This window comes from Hyalella azteca, unplaced genomic scaffold, assembly GCF_000764305.2.
Source record: "Hyalella azteca isolate HAZT.00-mixed unplaced genomic scaffold, Hazt_2.0.2 contig13874, whole genome shotgun sequence".
NCBI classification, from domain to species: Eukaryota; Metazoa; Arthropoda; class Malacostraca; order Amphipoda; family Hyalellidae; genus Hyalella; species Hyalella azteca.
In genome coordinates this window covers 1-19,231 of record NW_025943780.1, presented here as the reverse complement: position 1 = coordinate 19,231, position 19,231 = coordinate 1, and the positions used below count along the sequence as shown (strand labels likewise).

Sequence of the window (19,231 nt, the reverse complement as noted above, 5' to 3'; positions counted from 1 at the left end):
ATGAGTCAGTCAATAACTTCCGAATGTTCACCAATGAAATCAAAATTATAGAAAATTAAATATTATTCTTGGGAGCAAATTATTTAGCTTTTAATTGCGAAATAGCGCGACACTCGCTGCGAAGGAACGGAAACAACGGCTGCGGCAAAAGCCTTAGAGTCAACTGAGAGCTGTCGAGCAAAGCTGCCATCACAATCGCGACTTAAGTGTCAACTTAATGTTGAAGTCACGTCATTGCAAAGGGCGGTTCTCCTCGTGTATTGTACGGTTCAGATGGTTCAGATTGCGAGGTTTGCACGAGATTTGCGTGCAATACCGCGCCTTTCTGTCTGTTGTACCGCACACTTCCCGTGACAGAATGAGAACACGGAGACGGGAGGTTCAATGTGTACTCTTCCGCGACGACTTACGCACGAGAACTGCTACGGATATGCAGACTAGATTTCCCGGTTGAGTTTCTGGAATTACTTTCTAAAGGGTAAAATAATAAATGTTGATATCGAAAAAGGAATTGTTAGACTATCAAATTATTACTCACACTAGCTGTCAGTTAGTTGTAAGAAAACTTTATTAATATTAACTGCAAAGTATTGTAAATGTATGTATGTATCGTCAAGCTTGATGTAAGTTAAATACAGTTATAGTTCAGAGATTTATTTTAAATACTGTATTGATTTGGCACTGATGTTGCAATATCTACATGATTTCCCTCGACTGGCCAACTTACTGACGCTAATTAGAATGTTTTCTAGAATTGTTTGTAAAACTGAAGAAATAAACGCAGGCTATCGAACAAATGGGAAAACCGTATCAGTGTTACCTGTTATTTGCTTCACGTAAATTCTCCAATGATTTACATAGATGATTTCCTTTGCACTATTCCTTAGCTAGAGGATTGAATCAATAACGCATCCCATCTGAAAAAGGACGAAGGCCACTGTTAACGCTATTTATCTTCATAGTTAAAGGCTCTGGATCGACGCCGTGGCTTTTAATGCTAATAATGCAGTAGAACAGAAAACTTATTTGTAGCTGCTTAATGTCCATTTCTAAAAAAATTCATATTCATAAGACAACAGCTTGAATTACGGCTACATTAAGTAATAAATTATTCACCAGGAATGGTTCACTGGCGACGTCATCCATTGAATACACAGAGACTATTCATTCCTACAAGTAGACATGAAGGAGGCTACTTGCATCCAGTAAATGGAAGACGAATTCATTGTGAAGCATTTTTATTCAACATTGTACTGTCATCGTCGACATGATATGTCATCACAAGACGCCACTCATCATTGTGAGCGTCATCACAGTCAAGGATCGCTGGCATCAGAGGCGCCAGCCGTGCTCCAGTAACACGGCAGTTACGCTGCGTAAGTTTCATCCTACGCGCAATTAACACCTACGCATAATTACCATCTGTTTCTTTAAGGAGATTAGGTCAAGATACTGTTCGGCGTTCGCCTCAATCTCAGATTCGCTGACTTGCGAAATTTTAACGGGTGTCCCTGTTGTATGCATAGCAACAGAAGTGGGATGGTTTCAGTAGAAAGTTACCGAAAACGAAAAGTAGTTTCTGTTATTAAATAATATGCTCCTTGATTTTTGTCGTCATCATGACAATAATTAGCGCGTTCAGATTTAACGGCTGAACGAAGTCAGTAACTGGAGAATTACACAGTTTTAATTAATTGAGAATTACACAATTTTTTTTCACCTAGCCAGTATGAACGCGATATGTGGCATCATGAAAATAATTCGCGCATTCATATTTAACGGCTGAACGAAGTAAATAACTGAAAAATTACACAATTTGTTTTAATTAATTAAGAATTACACAATTTTTTCACCTAGCCAGTATGAATGCGATATGATCTTAACTTATTTATACATGCACACTCTGAAAACGTAACAATATGCCGCATACTCTTTTCCTTCAATTTCATTCCAACTAGATGAGTTGAAGCTAAAGTTTGCATCAATCATATAATACATCCGCCTATTACCTTCGGCTCATTTATATTAAATACAAGTCACAAAAGTGAAACGGGAAAATTAGAGTGATAACAAATTTTTTTTGGTTTTGTCAGAGCGTGCTGGTACGTTATAATTGGAACAAAATAATATGCATAACAATGTTATAGCGTATCTTCTGATTCAACGTATTTTCAATTATGGCCTATGTAGCAGAACACAATTCTTCAAAAAAGGTTATTTTTACTATTTTAATTTTCATTGATTTCATTACTGAGGACACTGTTAAAAATCTCTAAAAAATCTCAGTAACAAGATTGAGCGTAGATTATAATGCATACTAAAGATAAGCGCGCGATATGCGTCAGTCTTTAGGTAGAGCTGAGTCACTCTTCCCTCTGACATATGAGCGGCTGGTTTTATTCGCCCCTAATACTCTGTCCAAAAGTGAAGTTTTGCATCGTTTCCGACAGCTCTGAACTTCTCTGTAGAGGTCGTGGAATGCAGAGGCTACTTGCAAGACTTGGTCCGAAGCCGCGACCTCGCAGAACTGGCACTCCATATCCTTCGCTAATATTTCCCCTGTAACGTTATCAGCTATATGAGACTATGTTATCAATGGGATCATTAACAATCATGATAAGCAAGTGTAAAAATTCAAAGAATATAAACACTATAGGAAAAGCAAAACGCTTTTAGTCGGAATATGAATAAACAAATTTCAAATTTAGTGCTGAAAGGCTATTTCGAATAAAGAGCTTTCTTCCTTAAACATATTTATTTCATAAAGGGCATTGCTTTAATTTCGTGAGTTTTCAGATTTGGACAAAGTTGTCCAAGCTTAGTTATTATTATTAGGAAATATTGTTAAATATTCAAGCATTCAAATTAACATAATATCCTCCCAAAAAAATTACATCCCGATATCATAGAAAATGAATATTTTCAGAGTTTTCAAGCTTTAGATTTATACCAAGATACCAACTATAGATAGATAAATAGATATCAACTATATCATAGAAAGTGTACATACCTTCTTCAGAAGAGACTTGTCTGAGGTGGACCATGTCAGCCTTGTTGCCGAGCAGTAGAGTTGGGGGACTGGTGGACGGCGACACATCCAAGGGCGGTGGACTGGGCGACAAGGAGGGTGAAGAGCTTCCTGATAGTCTCAGTGGCCATGTGCCTTGCTCGGTGAAGTGCAGACGGCATCTCTTCACCCAATCAAAAGATTGGCGGTCTGTGATGGAGTACACGAGCAGCAGGCCGTCTGCCCATGACAATATTTCTGCTCCGGGTAAGTCATCGTCGTTCTGCAGTTGAAAGTTAACGAGAAATATTAATATATAAGAACAGGGGAGCTTGGAGAAATAATTTTTATTTAGAGATGGAATTTATAAACATTTTTTACTTAGCTGTGCAGTGTGCAAGTGATGTCAGGTTAACTAGAAAAAAATCGTCTAGCTTTTTTACTTCGGAAAGGCAATTATATACAAAAGATTTGACATTTCATTTGTTTGAATTATTAACATTTATAATTAGATTATTATAAGCATTTTATGGATTGCGAAAGGCTAAGTGATTGACGGTGTATACAGAAATCCCAAGCTGATATCGATGTCCCGACACCTCGCGTCGCATCAACGCTCAGCAAGGCCGCATAGCTGACACTTTGCCAAGAGGGAAAATCTCATCCTATCTAGCGTTCTCGGCCATAACAATTGGCATTAACAAGCCCTTCAAAGGCTGGTGTCTCGGACATGACAGTCCCACTCATCACATCTACTCGCCTTTACTTTTTCATCTCCCGTCGATTCATCAACGTCAGACTCGACGGTTTTTCAGAATCCATCACTTCACAGTTTCCGGCACGTGACCACGAAAACTGACACTCAAAGAAACTTTTTCTTGCAGCAAAAGCTGTTATTGATTCAGTGATTAAAATGATTGAATAGCAATACTATGTAGAATAAAGAAAGGAGGCCTAATAATAACGTTATAATTAAAGCGTGTTATGCAATGATACATGTGCAGCAGATTCGTGACGACGTACAGCAAGAAAATTGCGCTACATGGACTTTTGAATTTTGTACGCCCATTGCAAATACATCTTCTTTCGGCAAGGTTTGCGTGAATGAAGTGACATAGTAAACTACATTGATCACTTTTCTTTAGGGATATTCCTCGAGCTTCTAAATTCTAGTCTACTCCTATCGTATAAAACCATCATGTTCTCGAGAAAAAGCTGATGAACTGACAATGTGATCGCCAATTGCCAAAAATAAAACTAACTAAATAAATAGTTGTAAAAAATGATAGTAAAATTAAAATTGAAATAAACTGAACAAACGTTCATTATCAGTGGCATTTTAATTGAAATTTACAGTCAAGATTTATATACGATTTTCTTCATGTCCACCCACTTTTGCATATAAGTCACGGCAGCGGCAGCAGGGACCTCCATGTATGCAACTCATCGTCATGAATCACTCAGCAGCGTGCGTCGGCTGCATACATTCACGCAATATAAGCGGGTTGTTTGCTACCGCTGCGCCATAAAGTAGGACTCGCGTGACACGAGCGCCGATGCTCGGGCCGAAATTGTTCATGAACTAGAATAATTTCCTCCTGAGACGATGATTCATTGGGACATCGTTACGAATTGCATGAACACAGCATTTGAAGTCTTTCATAATTGACAGAAATAAAATGGAGCTGCCATTTGTCGCGGAATAAACGGCGGATGCTGCATTTAGGGATCGAGTTTATCTCGGTCACAAAGCATGACAAGCAGCAATAGACTCTGAGTTAGTAAAGACGTGTCGTTGCAGTGCTTTAAAAATGATTACTTAGTTTAAGATGTTTAGTTTTTCGAAAGGCTCATTTGCAACAAAATGGGCAAATTTCAAGCTTCTCAATAATTCATTGAATCTTTGTGAGCGGATAAACATTGCACAAATATTTAACAAAATTTTCAACATTCATTCTGCAAAGTCTTCGTGCAAAGTCAGCGAAAAAATTAAATGTTCCTAGATCCCTGAAAAATCTTCTCACAAGGTCAAGCAATTTTGAATCGTTCCTGCCGATATTTAACTATATTAAAATCAAAAATTCTAAATATAATTCTCAAATCATGGTCTGACAGTCGTTAAGATTCCCTAGGTAAGTGGTTTGCATATCAGAGCTTGATCGTTGACGTCGAATATTTTTTACTACCTTCAGCGGAGAAGCTGGTGATGTCAAAAGGTCTGTCGCTCAACATCTGTACGGAGTTAAATCATCGTAAAATAAAGTCATGTTTGTTTCCCTTTGAATGTCACTGTCAGGAATGAAATATGTCTTAAGCGCGCAAGCTAGGCTCACAAACGTAAAACATACACTATAAATAATCAAATTGTTAAAGTGGAACGAAAAATAATTGAAATGAACAATTATTTAATTTGTTTCATAATAATTTTTCAATTTGCAGAATGGCTTATGCTTTTAAGCGGGATTAAATACATTCAAGATTATTTCAATCTTTACAGATTTCAAGGGATACTACATAGATATTCGTTTACGTCTCACACAACGCTTCAAGTCACACAGAAGTGAAGGCAGTTTATTATTCATGACGCCTTAATTTAAACAGAGACGTCAGAAGCTGCCGCCAGCCTTACAACTGCCCCCGGCCTTGACTTTCACGCAGGCTAGAGCGCGTGTATTTTAGCCCGAGTCTCGCTAATGATCAAGTCAAAACGTCCGTAAATGGCTCAGCCTCGGCTATATTCAGCTAATGGCAGTTTGACTGCGGTGGTCGACAGATAGATGGCCACACAGACTCAGAATAAATTCGTGTTTCGAAATAATCCCGTTAGTTTTCTCCTGTACCGTTTATTTTAATCAGACATATACAATTTTAATTTCGTAGTCACGACGCTTCTGATGATTTTTTCAGTTGAAGTGTCTTATATTCGAAATAATCCCGTTGGTTTTCTCCTGCACCGTTTATTTTAACCAGATTGATAGCATTTTTATTTTGTAGTAACGACGCTCATGATGATTCCCTCACTTGAAATGTCTTATAAACAATCAACGTTATTCTGATCATTGTAGTTTGTGTATGTTGTTTTTTATAATTTGTTTTAATGCACCTGGCATTTTGCGCATGATGCTGGTGCACGCGGAGGAATAATATGCACAAATCAAGGAGTATCCATCAAATAAATTAATCATTGAAAAATTACTTCAAGGTTTCAGGCATGTAGACGAACAAAACGGTTTGCTAACAAATTAATATATTTTTTACTGGATAATACGTACTGGCAACAGCGAAAGAAAGGTACGTATTTTGTGGACTTCTATTCTCACCTTGTCATTCGTTTGTGTTTTTTATAAAAAAATTATAATTATTATAATTATGTATTATAATTATAATAAATTATAATTTATATAATTTATATTATATATATAAATTATAATTTATTACAAAATAATAATCATTATAATTATAAGCTGTGAAAAAATTTCATTTTCTTTCCATGTATTGAGAAATAAAAAGTTTACTAATTCAATTTGCCGGCTTTACACATCTGTAAAATAATTTTAGAGTAAATGACTGCAAATTAACACGAATTACATAAAAAATTAAAGCGCACGTTACGCTGGGAAATTTTTTAACGAAAACCGCTGACTCATCTAACCTGACTCACTTTATTACAAGTGTCGAGCACCTCGAACAAGACGGGCTCTCCGTCAACCACGGCCTCACTGCGGTACCGCTGCTCTGCAACACAACCATTTGGTCTTAACCTCTTCGAGCACCTCGAACAAGACGGGCTCCCCGTCAACCACGGCCTCACTGCGGTACCGCTGCTCTGCAACACAACCATTTGGTCTTAACCTCAAATATTGTAGATTATAAATTATCTAGATTTTGGAGAATATTAGTGAATTTACTGAATTATATACTTCGTCGTGGAAACTTAATTAGTATTGGCTTAATAAATTTCTTCTTGAAGGCCAGCTAAACTAATATTTTTCTGATCTAACAAAAAGTTTTATTTTTATTATTGAATCTAATTGAATATTTTTACAGTTGACTATATCAGAAATATTATTTGGATTTGGTGACATTTATTAATGAGTGTGATTTGTTTTCATATATTTGAACTCTGGTATGAATTTTAACCTACCTAAAACAGAAATTATATGGGCAGTTGAATTTATTTTAATCCTTGTAAATTAAATTTAATAAATACAAAATTGTTTACAAATGACTCGGACTGGCAGCCAGTACAAAACTTACAGCTCATCACACCACACCACACATCACACCACACTACTAATCTCGGCACAGATTTCACCACACCAAACTAATAATCACACCACACATCTCATCACACCACATCATACATCTCATCTACCACGCATATCACAGTATATGTATTTATAAGCTTTTTATTCACCTGATTGGTGATCGTACTCTCCGATGTATCGCTTCGTGAGGAATCTCACCACGAGAGCTACGACAAACATTGTCCAATTATAAGTTGAATAGCAGAAACTAAATTATATCGCAAATTATTGATTAGCAGAATCCAAACGTATGTACCAATTTCACATTATATCTGGTGGATTTCTATTTCAATATAGCGGCATCGCTACCAAATACTGGTCTGTTGAAAATTTAGAATCAACGGACATTTCTTTCATGAGAGAAATTTTGGTATGAATGCTACAACTTCCTATTGTTCATTTCCTCCGTAATTAGACTAATAAATGAAAATATTTAAATATCAATACATACATCTAGGGCAATTTGTTAGAATTAATAAGTATGTTAAAAAGTAACAATAAATATAAAATTTCTAATAATAAAAATGGTGACATTTAAATATATTATATAGTTTTCTTACCGCTCTTGCCGACGCTGGGCGCTCCTATGACAGCGATCTTCACCTCAGCAACTGCCGACTTCTTGCGTCTGATGCCCCGCATGCCCGAGCTCGACATTCTTATGCCTGAAATTATTATATAAAACAATTACATTCAATAAATGTTTGCAATATTAAGAAATACTCTCAAATAGATCATGTTAATTCATCTTTCAGGAAATTTTTCATATGAATAAAATTTATTAAAAAAATTTAAATTAAGTAATTGGTTGGAAGTGCGATATTTTTTTGCATTTGAGCAAAATCTGAAAATAAGTTGGCACGTGGTCATAATATACATACAATAACTAATAAAGTAATTTAGATACTTTTTGAAGTTAGAGCTGTTTACCAACATTATTAATTAAGAGTTGATGAGTTTGTAGTAATTTTCGTTTAAATTATTCAGTTGCATTGTTATCTTCCTAACTCACAACATAGTCATGGGAGTGTTTGTTTATAAAATTACAGAATAAGTAAAAGTTAGCGCATAATTATGTAGAATTACGATTGGTNATTGGTCTGCTAATAAATGAACTTTCCAAATTATATTCTGATCTCAGTGTGGAGAAAACAATTCATGAGGAAGTAGAGATATTTCACAGTAGATCACAAAATTCTCGAAACTAATCAAGTGACTCAATCAACACTAAAATATCGTTTTAGGAATAAAACTCTGCTTATTGTTTAGAGACGCGTTAAAACAAATAGATTGTATCCATTACATCTGAGTTCACTTTTCAAAACAGCTCTAGAAACCATTACAGTCAATACTTGAAAGTTCGCCACGTAGGTTTATCATAGCGAAAAAAAAAACTTTTGAGTACGTTATCAGTTGTTCGCCTTAACGAATACCGATTGCTTCAGGTATGTTTTTATAATACTGCATCCACATGCATGTTCTCCAAATAAAAGTGACCTACTTTTTTGAACGAGGGATGAGGGAAAAAATATAACTCAGTACTCACTGCAGTGAATGACAGAGAGCGCATTTTCTCGTCGACGAAAACTTGAGGTCACGGACGGACGGACAGACGGACATGGCGAACACAATAGTGCATTTTTTCCATGAATGAGAAAATGCGCTAAAAATTATAAAATTTCGAGAAAGATGTAGAAGTTTACAAGCGACTGATCGAGGGCTCGTCCGTGTCTTCGATTGTTTGTGTGCGTCGCGCCTGCAGCTGCGACGAGTGGCGTCCGGCGCCATGACGAAGGCAGCGGCGAGCCAACATCAGCAGCGATGACGGAAACTGACACGCTTCAAGAATTCTTATGCCGTCTGTGAGCACATGTCGAGTAACTAGAATTTAATTATGCTACTCAGATGACTGAGATGGTACATGATGTGCTACAATAGGCATGTCCTCTAGAGGTTGGTGTAAGGCAATTGACCACAAAGATATACGATGGGTCCTTACGATTAAATAATCGTATCCAATTCTCCTAAGATACGTAGCGTGAAATTAGAACGTATGCAGGGGAGACAGAGCAGTGAAGAATTTTCAGCACAGAGCGATGTGTCCACATCTGCATAATGGCTTGTATCCTTTATGCCTCAAATTTCCTGGAAGTTTACTGATTAGAAAACTCAAATCTATGGGACAGTAAGCAATTACTAAACAAATATAAAATGCCCAAAATAAATTGAGTATAAGCGGGTAACCTTGCTCTGATTTGCTGTGCTTGAAGTGTGACATTCAATGAATGCCTTAATGCATGAGGCGTGACGACGAATGGCATGCCACTCTCATGAATATCTAAACGTTTAATGCACGCTTGAGATCTCCAATACGAGCGTTGCTAAAAAGAAATTTGACATGATGAGTGTGAACCTTGCAGTGAAGTGCAATGAAGTGAACTCTCGAAGTGCAGCAACAGCAGTCTGGGTGAAGGGCATTGCTACGGGCGCGTATACAGCTTGGCACGATGCCATTCAGGACCCGTTAGTAGTGTTTAAGGAAACTGTTGTTGACAGTAAATTAACGAGACTTTTCACAACTAATCTCACCTACAATAATATAGGGCAAACAAAATTAGAGAAACAGAACATCCAACTCAGTGAGAACATCCAAACATTCGGTGGCCTTGAGAAAGTGCAATAGAACGTAAATGATTTAGAACGTAAATAGAACGTAAATGATTTCCTTTAAATTATATATATCATTTAAAGGAAATCATTTACGTTCAGAAAGATGGAGCCACATGCATTCAAGAATTTTTGAATTAATGCGAGGCCCCCAGAAAATTTTTACATATTCAAGAGTATAGTTTATAAGTAGTCGTCGACATATATAGAATGGGAATATTATTATTTCGTCATATATTATTATATATGGCTCATATTATTTGATCCGTCATCAAATCATAAAATAATAACTACTCACCTTTCAATATTTTCGACTCGACAGCGAATGTTGACAATTCGAAAGACGTTGCACCTAAGGTCTAATTAGATTTAGTTTTTCCAATGGTCTCTTCTTCTATAATAATTTCGTGGACCTGCTTTATTTTTAACGACCTTGAAGGTTAACTGCATGAAATCAACGCTGATCTTAAAGTTCTCCTAAAAAACTCGGTCACATCAACTCGAATGTTGAATGAAAGCGAAATTTCATTAAGAATATAGTTTAAAAATAATCTATTTCTCATGAACATGTAGATAAACTCGCTTTGTGGGACATAAGTTGATATTAATAAATCTTTATCATCATCGCGAAAGTATGAGTACTTTCCTAACATTTATCGAATATAATTTAAAACATCGAATAAATTAAAAATACTCGGAGAGTACAGAGTAAAATTTTTATTGGAATCATGGCATTTAAATAAGGCACGCCGAACACTTCAGTTACGCTTGTACTCAAAGAATAAAAAAAAACATTCCTATGTTAAATAGTGAACAAATTTCCTAACCTTGAATTTAGTTCCCCTAATACTAATTTTATAGTCATGACCTGATGAGTCATGAATAGGCAATCATCAGTATTGCATGTTTGATTATATTACAGGAAAAAAGTAGTAGAAAATTTTAATGATAGCTGTTCCCTACTGAGAAAATTTTCACCTCAAATAAGATATAGGATATAACCTATATACCTGTACCAGTCGAGGGTTATCTTATAACCATATAACCTGTACCAGGATATAACCTGTACCAGTCGATAATATCTTAATCTGTACCAGTTAGAAAGGACATAGCCTGTTCTGATTAATAAAAGGTCATAACTGGCACAAGTTACGAAGGAAAAATTTAACCGGTACAAACAACGTAAGCAGATGCACTTGCTTATCACTTCAAGCTACAGCCCGCGACGCCGCAAGCCTCCGCATTAACATACGCGTTCACTCCACCTTCGAGGTGTACTGACCGAACTCAGGCACAGGGGCTGTGTTATGTTTGCTCGTCTGAGGCCCTGGCACCAAACCGACACAAGTGCGTGCAACTTGACGGGCGCGTTTGCGGCCAAAGTTGCTGCTTTGAAATGGTTATGAAGCATGTGTATCTTATTGAAAAATTTATTTTCCGTTTTGAAACCTAACAGTGCATTTTACTTTACTAATTGATTTATTTGTGTTTCTAGGACTGAACTGTTTCTAAACAGAATTTGGTGTTATGAACTGACGATGGAGCTGGACTCCGAAACGTTTTCTCTTATAAAGATATGGCGAATTTTTGTGGTATTTTCTTTGCTTTTAAATTACTGAAAAATTCATATCATCCAGTTGACCAGACTTTTCCTAAGCGAATTTTTTTAGATGAATTAGCAAGAACTGTAGGCTTTTAAAACCCCCTTGAGGAAGAAACCAATGTAAAACGTTTACTTGGACTTAACCAAGTCTGGTCAAAACATGAATCGTTTTGCACATTCATGCTTAATCCGCACAAAACTCATGCTACAAATTTATTACATTCAATGCTATGAATAAATTTCTATGTAATATTCTGAGAATTCTCACAGTTTGTCTCAATAAAAAAAAAATAAACATAAGCATAATCGATCCTTTGAAAGCTTCGTCTTTTACGTTCCAAATCTCCCTAATAAACGAATGCGTACAATTTACATGCAGAAACAAACTCCGTTGAGTTGGTCAGATTCGGGGCAACACCCAACCAGTTCACAGGTATTTAATGAAACAATAGAGCTTGTAAAAGGTAAATAATTTAAACCTTGTGATTCGGATTCGTCACCTGGAATGAAATTTATGAACAATTATACCAACGCAGATCCAACCACTACTCAGGATGATTATGAATGGAGGGAACATACTAATAAATAATGATGAAGTTTTCAAATTTTATTTGCAAAACTGAAAAGTGGAGAACAGTAATGTGAAGTGCCATGCAGGATGGCATGAAGGTCCTCTCAGGCTGGACTGAAATGCTCCGACGACTTGCAAGAAGTGTCCAGCATGTATAAGGTAGCCAACAGGCTTGTATGGAGTGGGCCGCAGGCTTGTATGATGTACCCAGCAGGCTTGTATGAAGTGGTAAGCAGGTTTGTATGGAGTGGGCCGCAGTCTTGTATGATGCACTCGTCAGGCGTGTATGAAGTGGTCAGCAGGTTAGTGTGAAGTGCCGCACGGGCTTGTATAAAGTGGCCAGCACGAGCAGCCTTGTCTGAAGTGGCCAACAGGTTAGTGTGAAGTGCCACACAACCTTGTCTGAAGAGGCCAGCAGGCTTGTATAAAGTAGCATGCACGCGCAGCCATGTCTAAAGTGGCCAGCAGGCTTGCGTGAAGTGCCACGCATGCATGCATGAAGTGGTCAGCTGACTTGCGTGAAGTTCCCAGCAAGCGTGTGTGAAATGTCACGCAGACTGTCTTTTTACTCTGTACCTCGGTGACAGCACTCAGCTGAGGAAATCAATCGAGTCACTCGTGGCTCTGAAGAATAATAGCAACACTACTGAAAGTTAGGATTAGTCTTCATCAGACATTGTTATCTAATTGCGCATTCATTGAGCATATAAACGTTATCTTTTGAATGTCGGTTATTAGCTACCTTTATCAGCCACCGTCACTGAAATGACACTCCGATATTTTGTTCCGCTCAGGTATCTATCAGGATTTCAAATAGATGTATCCGTATCATATGAATACGCATCAATAATCCAAATTCACGTATTAATTATTTGCCCACCTGTTATGTACTTGGTTTTTCTGTTAACAAAGCATAACCTTCAGCTATTTGGAACCATTTATGAGTTTTTAGATGTTTACGTAGCGAATGTTCATAGAAAACGGATCTAGCGGCTGTAGAACAAAGAGTTTTTGTGGTATAGAATTGAGATTTTGCAGATGTTGGCTACATAGGTTGTACATAATTCCATAGAATTTTTGTTTCAAACTGAATAAAATTTCAGGAGTTATAAGACTTTTAGTGAGCTCTGTTTTTTTTGTGTCACCCTGTATGAAGCTTCTCATTAACATATTTATATAAATGAATAAAGTTTAGCATCAGAAGATTTTATATCATTAATTTGAATCAGAATCTAAGTTTTCATGTGCGTGACTAAACTTAAATATCCTAATTTATTTTTGAAAACTGGGAGGATAATATTTAAAGGCGCTTCACGTGCGCAGCCTATGTTAATTGCCTAGGTGATGTTATAACTTTGCCGTGTTCATAGCTTTATCAGCGATGATATTTTATTTATTAAGTCCAATAAAGTTTCAACTTGTACGGTATCATAGCGAGATGTTTAACGGGAAAGCACTAGACGAAGAGAGAACCATAATGAATTATTTCTTTTTTTGAAAATCCTAATAAAATAATTGTTCTATAAGGGGGTAATATCTCTCCGACAGTCGCATTACTTAAAACTATCGTTTATGGAACTAACTCTCATCAATGTATCGAATATACGCCCATAGAAATAAGTACGAATAGTTACTTAATTAACCAAGTTTTAATTATTTCAGAAAAGCCAGTGTAATTGATGTCAGCTACTACATGCATAGCCATTATCTTTATATTAAAGTAAACTTAGCAGCTCGATCTTCAATTCACATAATTGACGTTCACTTCATTATTATTTATTTTAGTTCACTCTCTATTCTGTTTAAAAAATACCACAGACAGTTTCAAAATTTATAATTTTAACGTAGGAAGTTATCTGCTTAATAAAATCTCCTTTTCATTCATATGAACTCATAAAATAGACCATTCATAGAGCATTCTGGGGTTTTTAAAATCCCTTTGCGCTCTGGAGAGTCCAAATTGCCAGGTTATTGTGACTGTTTATGTTAATAGTACGAAGTCTCGAAACATTATTCATCATGAAGTAAGCACCTTCATAAACACTATTCACCACATTAATATTAATAATAATAATAATAATAGCGGTTTCAGCGTTTATTAGGCCGTAGGCCTGTCGCCGATTCTTAACATCGCAGAACATCCACAGCTTGAAGCGGTCTCGAACTCGCAACTCACTGCTACAATTCTGCTAGTATCGATATTCTTGAGCTTGTAAAAAACTGTTCCTCCTCCTGTTGAGATAAGGAAAATAAATGGCTCCAGCTTTGCCGTTCTCATAGTATTTCGAAATAAAACAAAAGGGGCAGCCAAGTTTATTTAGAGACCTTAATCATCATCTGAAAAATTAACAATAATATTTCTATTTATGTAAAAATGGTTACTCTGTTCAGAATTCCGCAAATCTTGACGTATTAACCATCTAGACTTCCAAACGATGTGGATTTAGCTTTGCTGGCAGGATTCAAACAGTTAATTTCCACACTGGACGTAAGCCGTTTACTTTTTTAATATGTTGGATCAATTTAATCTGAAACTAATTAATTTTGACTGCTAAACGAAAATTTCTATTCAGGCTTGAAATGTTGAAATGTTGCCGGGTTAGAAAACATTATTTGGACCTTAACTTAAATCTCATATTATATATAAGATCTCTTAGCTTATAAAATTTAGTTATTTTGCCCTGCGTTCCCGGTTAGAGTTGGCAACATATGACAAAGGTTAGGGAATCTTAGCTATAGCAAAGATTATAGAAAAGCTAATTATGAAAAGGTGACCTAATTTCTACGAGTAAGGTTTGAGGTAGGGCTTGATTTATAATATTAGCATTATTATTATTATTATTGTTATTTATAATTATTTATTATTATTACCATTAATATTAAAACAGAAGAATTAATTTTCGGCAAAATTTGTTGGATTTCTGCATTGTTTTTTGGACTGAATAGGTCACATTTTCACAGGAGTCTCTTGGTAAGATTAAAATATGTTCATATACATAGTTATTAAGCGATAAATCCATAGTTATTGACTCTTTGGTAGAATAAACTATTTAGCGGGACATTAAATTCAACATCAGGACATTAAATTAAACACATTAAACAACAACACATTAAATTAAACAACAACATATAAAATTGAAGAACGACACATTAAATTGAACAACAGCACATTAAATTAAACATCAACACATTAAATTAAACAACAACACTGCGATTATGAAAATGAAAACCGAGATCCAAGCCAGAAAATTTTCGAAAATTATTTCCGTAAAATTTCCAATTAGTATTGTCAACTCAAAGTGTGTCGGCGCCCGACTCAAAAGTGAGGCCAGTTCTGAGGCCACGTCGGGCGAGAGGCGTCATCTTGGGAGGCGCGGGAGTCCGGTTTAGAGGCGCCACTTTGCGCCTCGTGTAGCTACGCACGCGGTACCACACTACGCCTTCTCCCACACACGCGATCACTGCGTCCTGTGGGTCAGATACACATTATAATGTGTAGCTAACAAAATAGGGTAAAACCTCACGACTAGCTGTCGCGTGCATGAACAAATAGCAAATTGAGAAGCCGTGTAAAATATGATATGTTCAAACTAAAGACCTTCTATTAACTAATAAATTATTAAAAAAATATAACTCAGTACTCACTGCAGTGAGTGACAAAGAGCGCATTGTCTCGCCGACGAAAACTTGAGGTCACGGACGGACAGACAGAAGGACAGACAGACGGACATGGCGAGCATAATAGTGCATTTTTTTTCCATAAATGAGAAAATGCGCTAAAAAGGCCGTGTCTAGATCGTTTTATAGGATGGGAAACGTTACAAATCATATGCAAAGGCTCATTAGTGCAGCAAATTACTGCTATTATGTGAATGGAGGACCCTCGTTCAAAGTCTCAGAAAAATAGGCGTCATTCCCGTTTTGATATGAAAAAAGAAATGCACGCGCGCAGTGAATTTAAATCTTAAAAAGGCGATTAAATGTTCACTTTAACATTTTCCAATCAATAAGAAAAATTTCATTCAGCGACTCAGTGGAAAGGCAAATCTTGGCTTAAGCGATTTACATAGCATCATACAACTATATATGTGGTGTCAACTTTTCAACAAATAACTAACAGATTTACTAAAAGGTCAAAACATGCGCTATATATAAGGAGACCTGATTATTATGAACATTCTGCTGAAGAAAACGACGCTGAAATATGATGCTGGAACGGTCCACGCGCTTCTCATCAGCATTCATGTCTATGTTTATGAGCTTTACGTCATCAAAAATAAGACAACTTTTACTATATTTTTGGGCTGGCCTTGAGCGATCCTCATTAAGTGAAGGAAGGTTCGCTCTGTCGATATTAGATTCTTTTTTTTTTTTGCAATTCTTCAATGTTGATAGATGGAAAAACGAGATGACATATAAATTTAGACAAATATAGTGAAAAATATGATTAAAAATATTGAAATATAAATAATTATACTAATATATGATTATACTAATTAATTATATAATCTTCCCTATTAAGTGAATAAATGAATGAGGTCTGCTTTAAGCATTGAATAAAATTTTAATAGAGATCAATCGTTAATAAATTCTCAGCGCAAAGTCTACGGTACCGTCTGTCTCGGCGCGATGTCTTCAAGTATATTGAGAGTCCTCACACAACAGACTAAGTGAGAGGCTCAGAACTGGCAACTGGTCACATGATCTCTGGCCTTATTAGCTTAATTCCAGAGACGGTTCTCTGAAGTGAGCCTTGTTTACCCCAACATAGACCCTGTGACCGTATCCTCATTATAGAGATAAGCCTGCACATCATTACTCCTGTTGAATTACGACCATCAAAACTCCTCTGAGACAAACAGCAGCAATGACATTTTAAATTTTTAAAACAAACTTCTACGTTTACGTTTTCAATTCGTTTTCTATTTTTGCATTTATATTTTAAACTACAAGTATTTACAGCTTGGAAGAATTTGAATGTGTAGATTTTTGAGAAAGCATTTCAAAGAGTTTGTTGGAGCATTATTTTTAGTCAGGGACCTGGAAGAACGTATATGCATGCATTTTTCATACTGCCTATCATATCAGTCTAAAATAATCATAATGATTAAGACCAGTATTTTTTCAAATAAAGCCACACTAACTACAGTAATTGTTGTCTTTGAAGATGAAAGAAAAAAATCATGTTATAATAAATAGGTAGTATTTATATTTTAATTCAAATGCAACCACACATCCAATTTAATTGACTTTCTAATGAAAGTTAGAAGTGATATAATTTAGATTAGGACTAGCAGCATATTTATATTGTGTCGTTGTGATTGATATTAAACATATTTGTTAAAAAAAAATAATAAAAATTTGCTTTAATGCGCACCAAACCAAACTTTTGAAACCAAACTTTTTTTTGCACCAAACGAGCTTTGAAACCAAAGCTCGTCGTCACGGAAAATGTCCATTTCAGCTGAACATTTCAGTTCATAAAATTCGTAAAAAATGTGTTTCAAACAAGCAGGGAATTATAAAATGTGGATAATTTTTTTAGATATAATCAGAGTAATTTCTTAACCCTTTACTAACTAACAACAATTGATAGCCTGCGTAGATATGAACGAAAAGAAAAACTGTTGGTAGTGACAGGGGTTTCTAATGTAACGAAAAAGATTTCATGATTTAGATTTAGAACAAGATTTCATCCCTTTTAGATTTCAAGCAATATCTGATTACACACTGTCATAAACATTATAAGTTGTAATGAGCTCCAAGTAAGCGAGAATTTACAGCGGCAAAGTTCATTGCACGTTTTATGAATGATAAAGCGCTTCTACTAAACGCTAATAAATGAACCTGCCGGCCATCGCACCACAAACTTTTGAATCGTGACTACACTGATCCTGATCGCTAATTCTGCCAAAGATTACACAAAGCTGGCTTTAAGTTAACACTGCCTATGTAAATCTTATGATGAAATTAATCATGATGATGTTAAATTAAGCAGACCTGCACGTTGATCTCAGTGGACCGAGCCTCGAGGTCGGGCCGGGCGGGTACGAGAAAGAGCACGTCGCCGCCCACGGCCGCGGCCACCGCATGGCCATCTCTGCGGGTTGACAATAAGACGGTGACATCTTAATATTATAATATGAATCAATAAATCCCTTTGTGAGAGTAGTATGCAAGAATTTAAACAGGAAAAAATTAAGAAAGTATTTTTAAAGTTGAGAAATGAATAAAATTTCTCGGATACTTTGTGACTTCAAGTTCGCATTAAGTTCTTCATCATAACGACAATTTGATATTAAGATTCAAAGCTGAGATCCATCGTCAGGCACGAAAATTCATAATATTCTATCGAGCTCCTAAAATAAGACATTTTCCAAACCGTATTAAAATATTGCCGTGAGTTAATTTATTCTTAAAATGATCCCGAATAAATGAGGCGCATATTCATGTAAAGTTCGTCAGCTCAAAACTGACAGCCTGTAAAATTGAATCTTATTGGTCCCTAAACAATTATTAAAAACTACAACTTTTTTGTGAATTTTGAATCGTGCTTAATAATACATACGGTTGATATTAATGAAATTGTTTTCGAAAATAATTATTACCGGCAATAATTTCGGCTAATCTTGCATTATGTTTTAAAATTTGTCGGAATGAAACAGCCTAAGGGGATCATGTAGGTCCAAAATCGACGGGTTTGGCTTTTCCGGTTTTTAATCTCATCTTAAAGCTAACATTCTGAGCTATCCAACGGTACCATTACCATCTCTGTACGTTGATTTATGCGTTCACTAGAGATTCCGCATATGATTGCGTTCACTAGAGATTCATAATGAGACTCGAGGAAATTAGCTGCCCATCCTATAAATAGAGTCTCTACTCTGAGTGAAGCTTAGTCACCCTCCTGTCGTTGAACGCGGGGTGTAGTACATGCAGTCGCTCCCACCATCCTTGACTGATACAAGCTCATGCAGTAACGTTTAGATTCGTATCCTTGCTGCATAGAGTGGCAATTCGGGTGCGCGCGGGACTTTGTCGGGCTGTACTGAACATTCACACTTTTTGTCACGGCA

General features: G+C 36.2%; 1 protein-coding gene across 1 annotated transcript; it reads right to left on the bottom strand.

Annotated features, from left to right (window-relative positions):
- Positions 1-9: 9 nt before the first annotated feature.
- LOC108682184 (ras-related and estrogen-regulated growth inhibitor-like) lies at positions 10-10,587 on the bottom strand. Its single transcript, XM_018171312.2, has 6 exons — positions 10,280-10,587; positions 7,875-7,979; positions 7,425-7,481; positions 6,669-6,742; positions 3,011-3,290; positions 10-2,559 (listed from the first exon to the last, which is right to left on the bottom strand). Exons 2-6 carry the CDS (start codon positions 7,969-7,971, stop codon positions 2,342-2,344), a joined length of 726 nt encoding a protein of 241 aa, XP_018026801.1. The 5' UTR covers positions 7,972-7,979; positions 10,280-10,587; the 3' UTR covers positions 10-2,341.
- Between the last annotated feature and the right edge of the window lie 8,644 nt (positions 10,588-19,231).

What these genes read in the sequence shown, in the direction of transcription:
- LOC108682184 (XM_018171312.2), bottom strand. Translation starts at nt 7,971, where the DNA reads ATGTCGAGCTCGGGCATGCGGGGCATCAGACGCAAGAAGTCGGCAGTT. An exon ending in GCCCAGCGTCGGCAAGAGCG is followed by an intron (nt 7,482 to 7,874) that starts GTAAGAAAACTA and finishes TGTTTGTCGTAG; the next exon opens with CTCTCGTGGTGAGATTCCTC. An exon ending in ACAAGTCTCTTCTGAAGAAG is followed by an intron (nt 2,560 to 3,010) that starts GTATGTACACTT and finishes ATAACGTTACAG; the next exon opens with GGGAAATATTAGCGAAGGAT.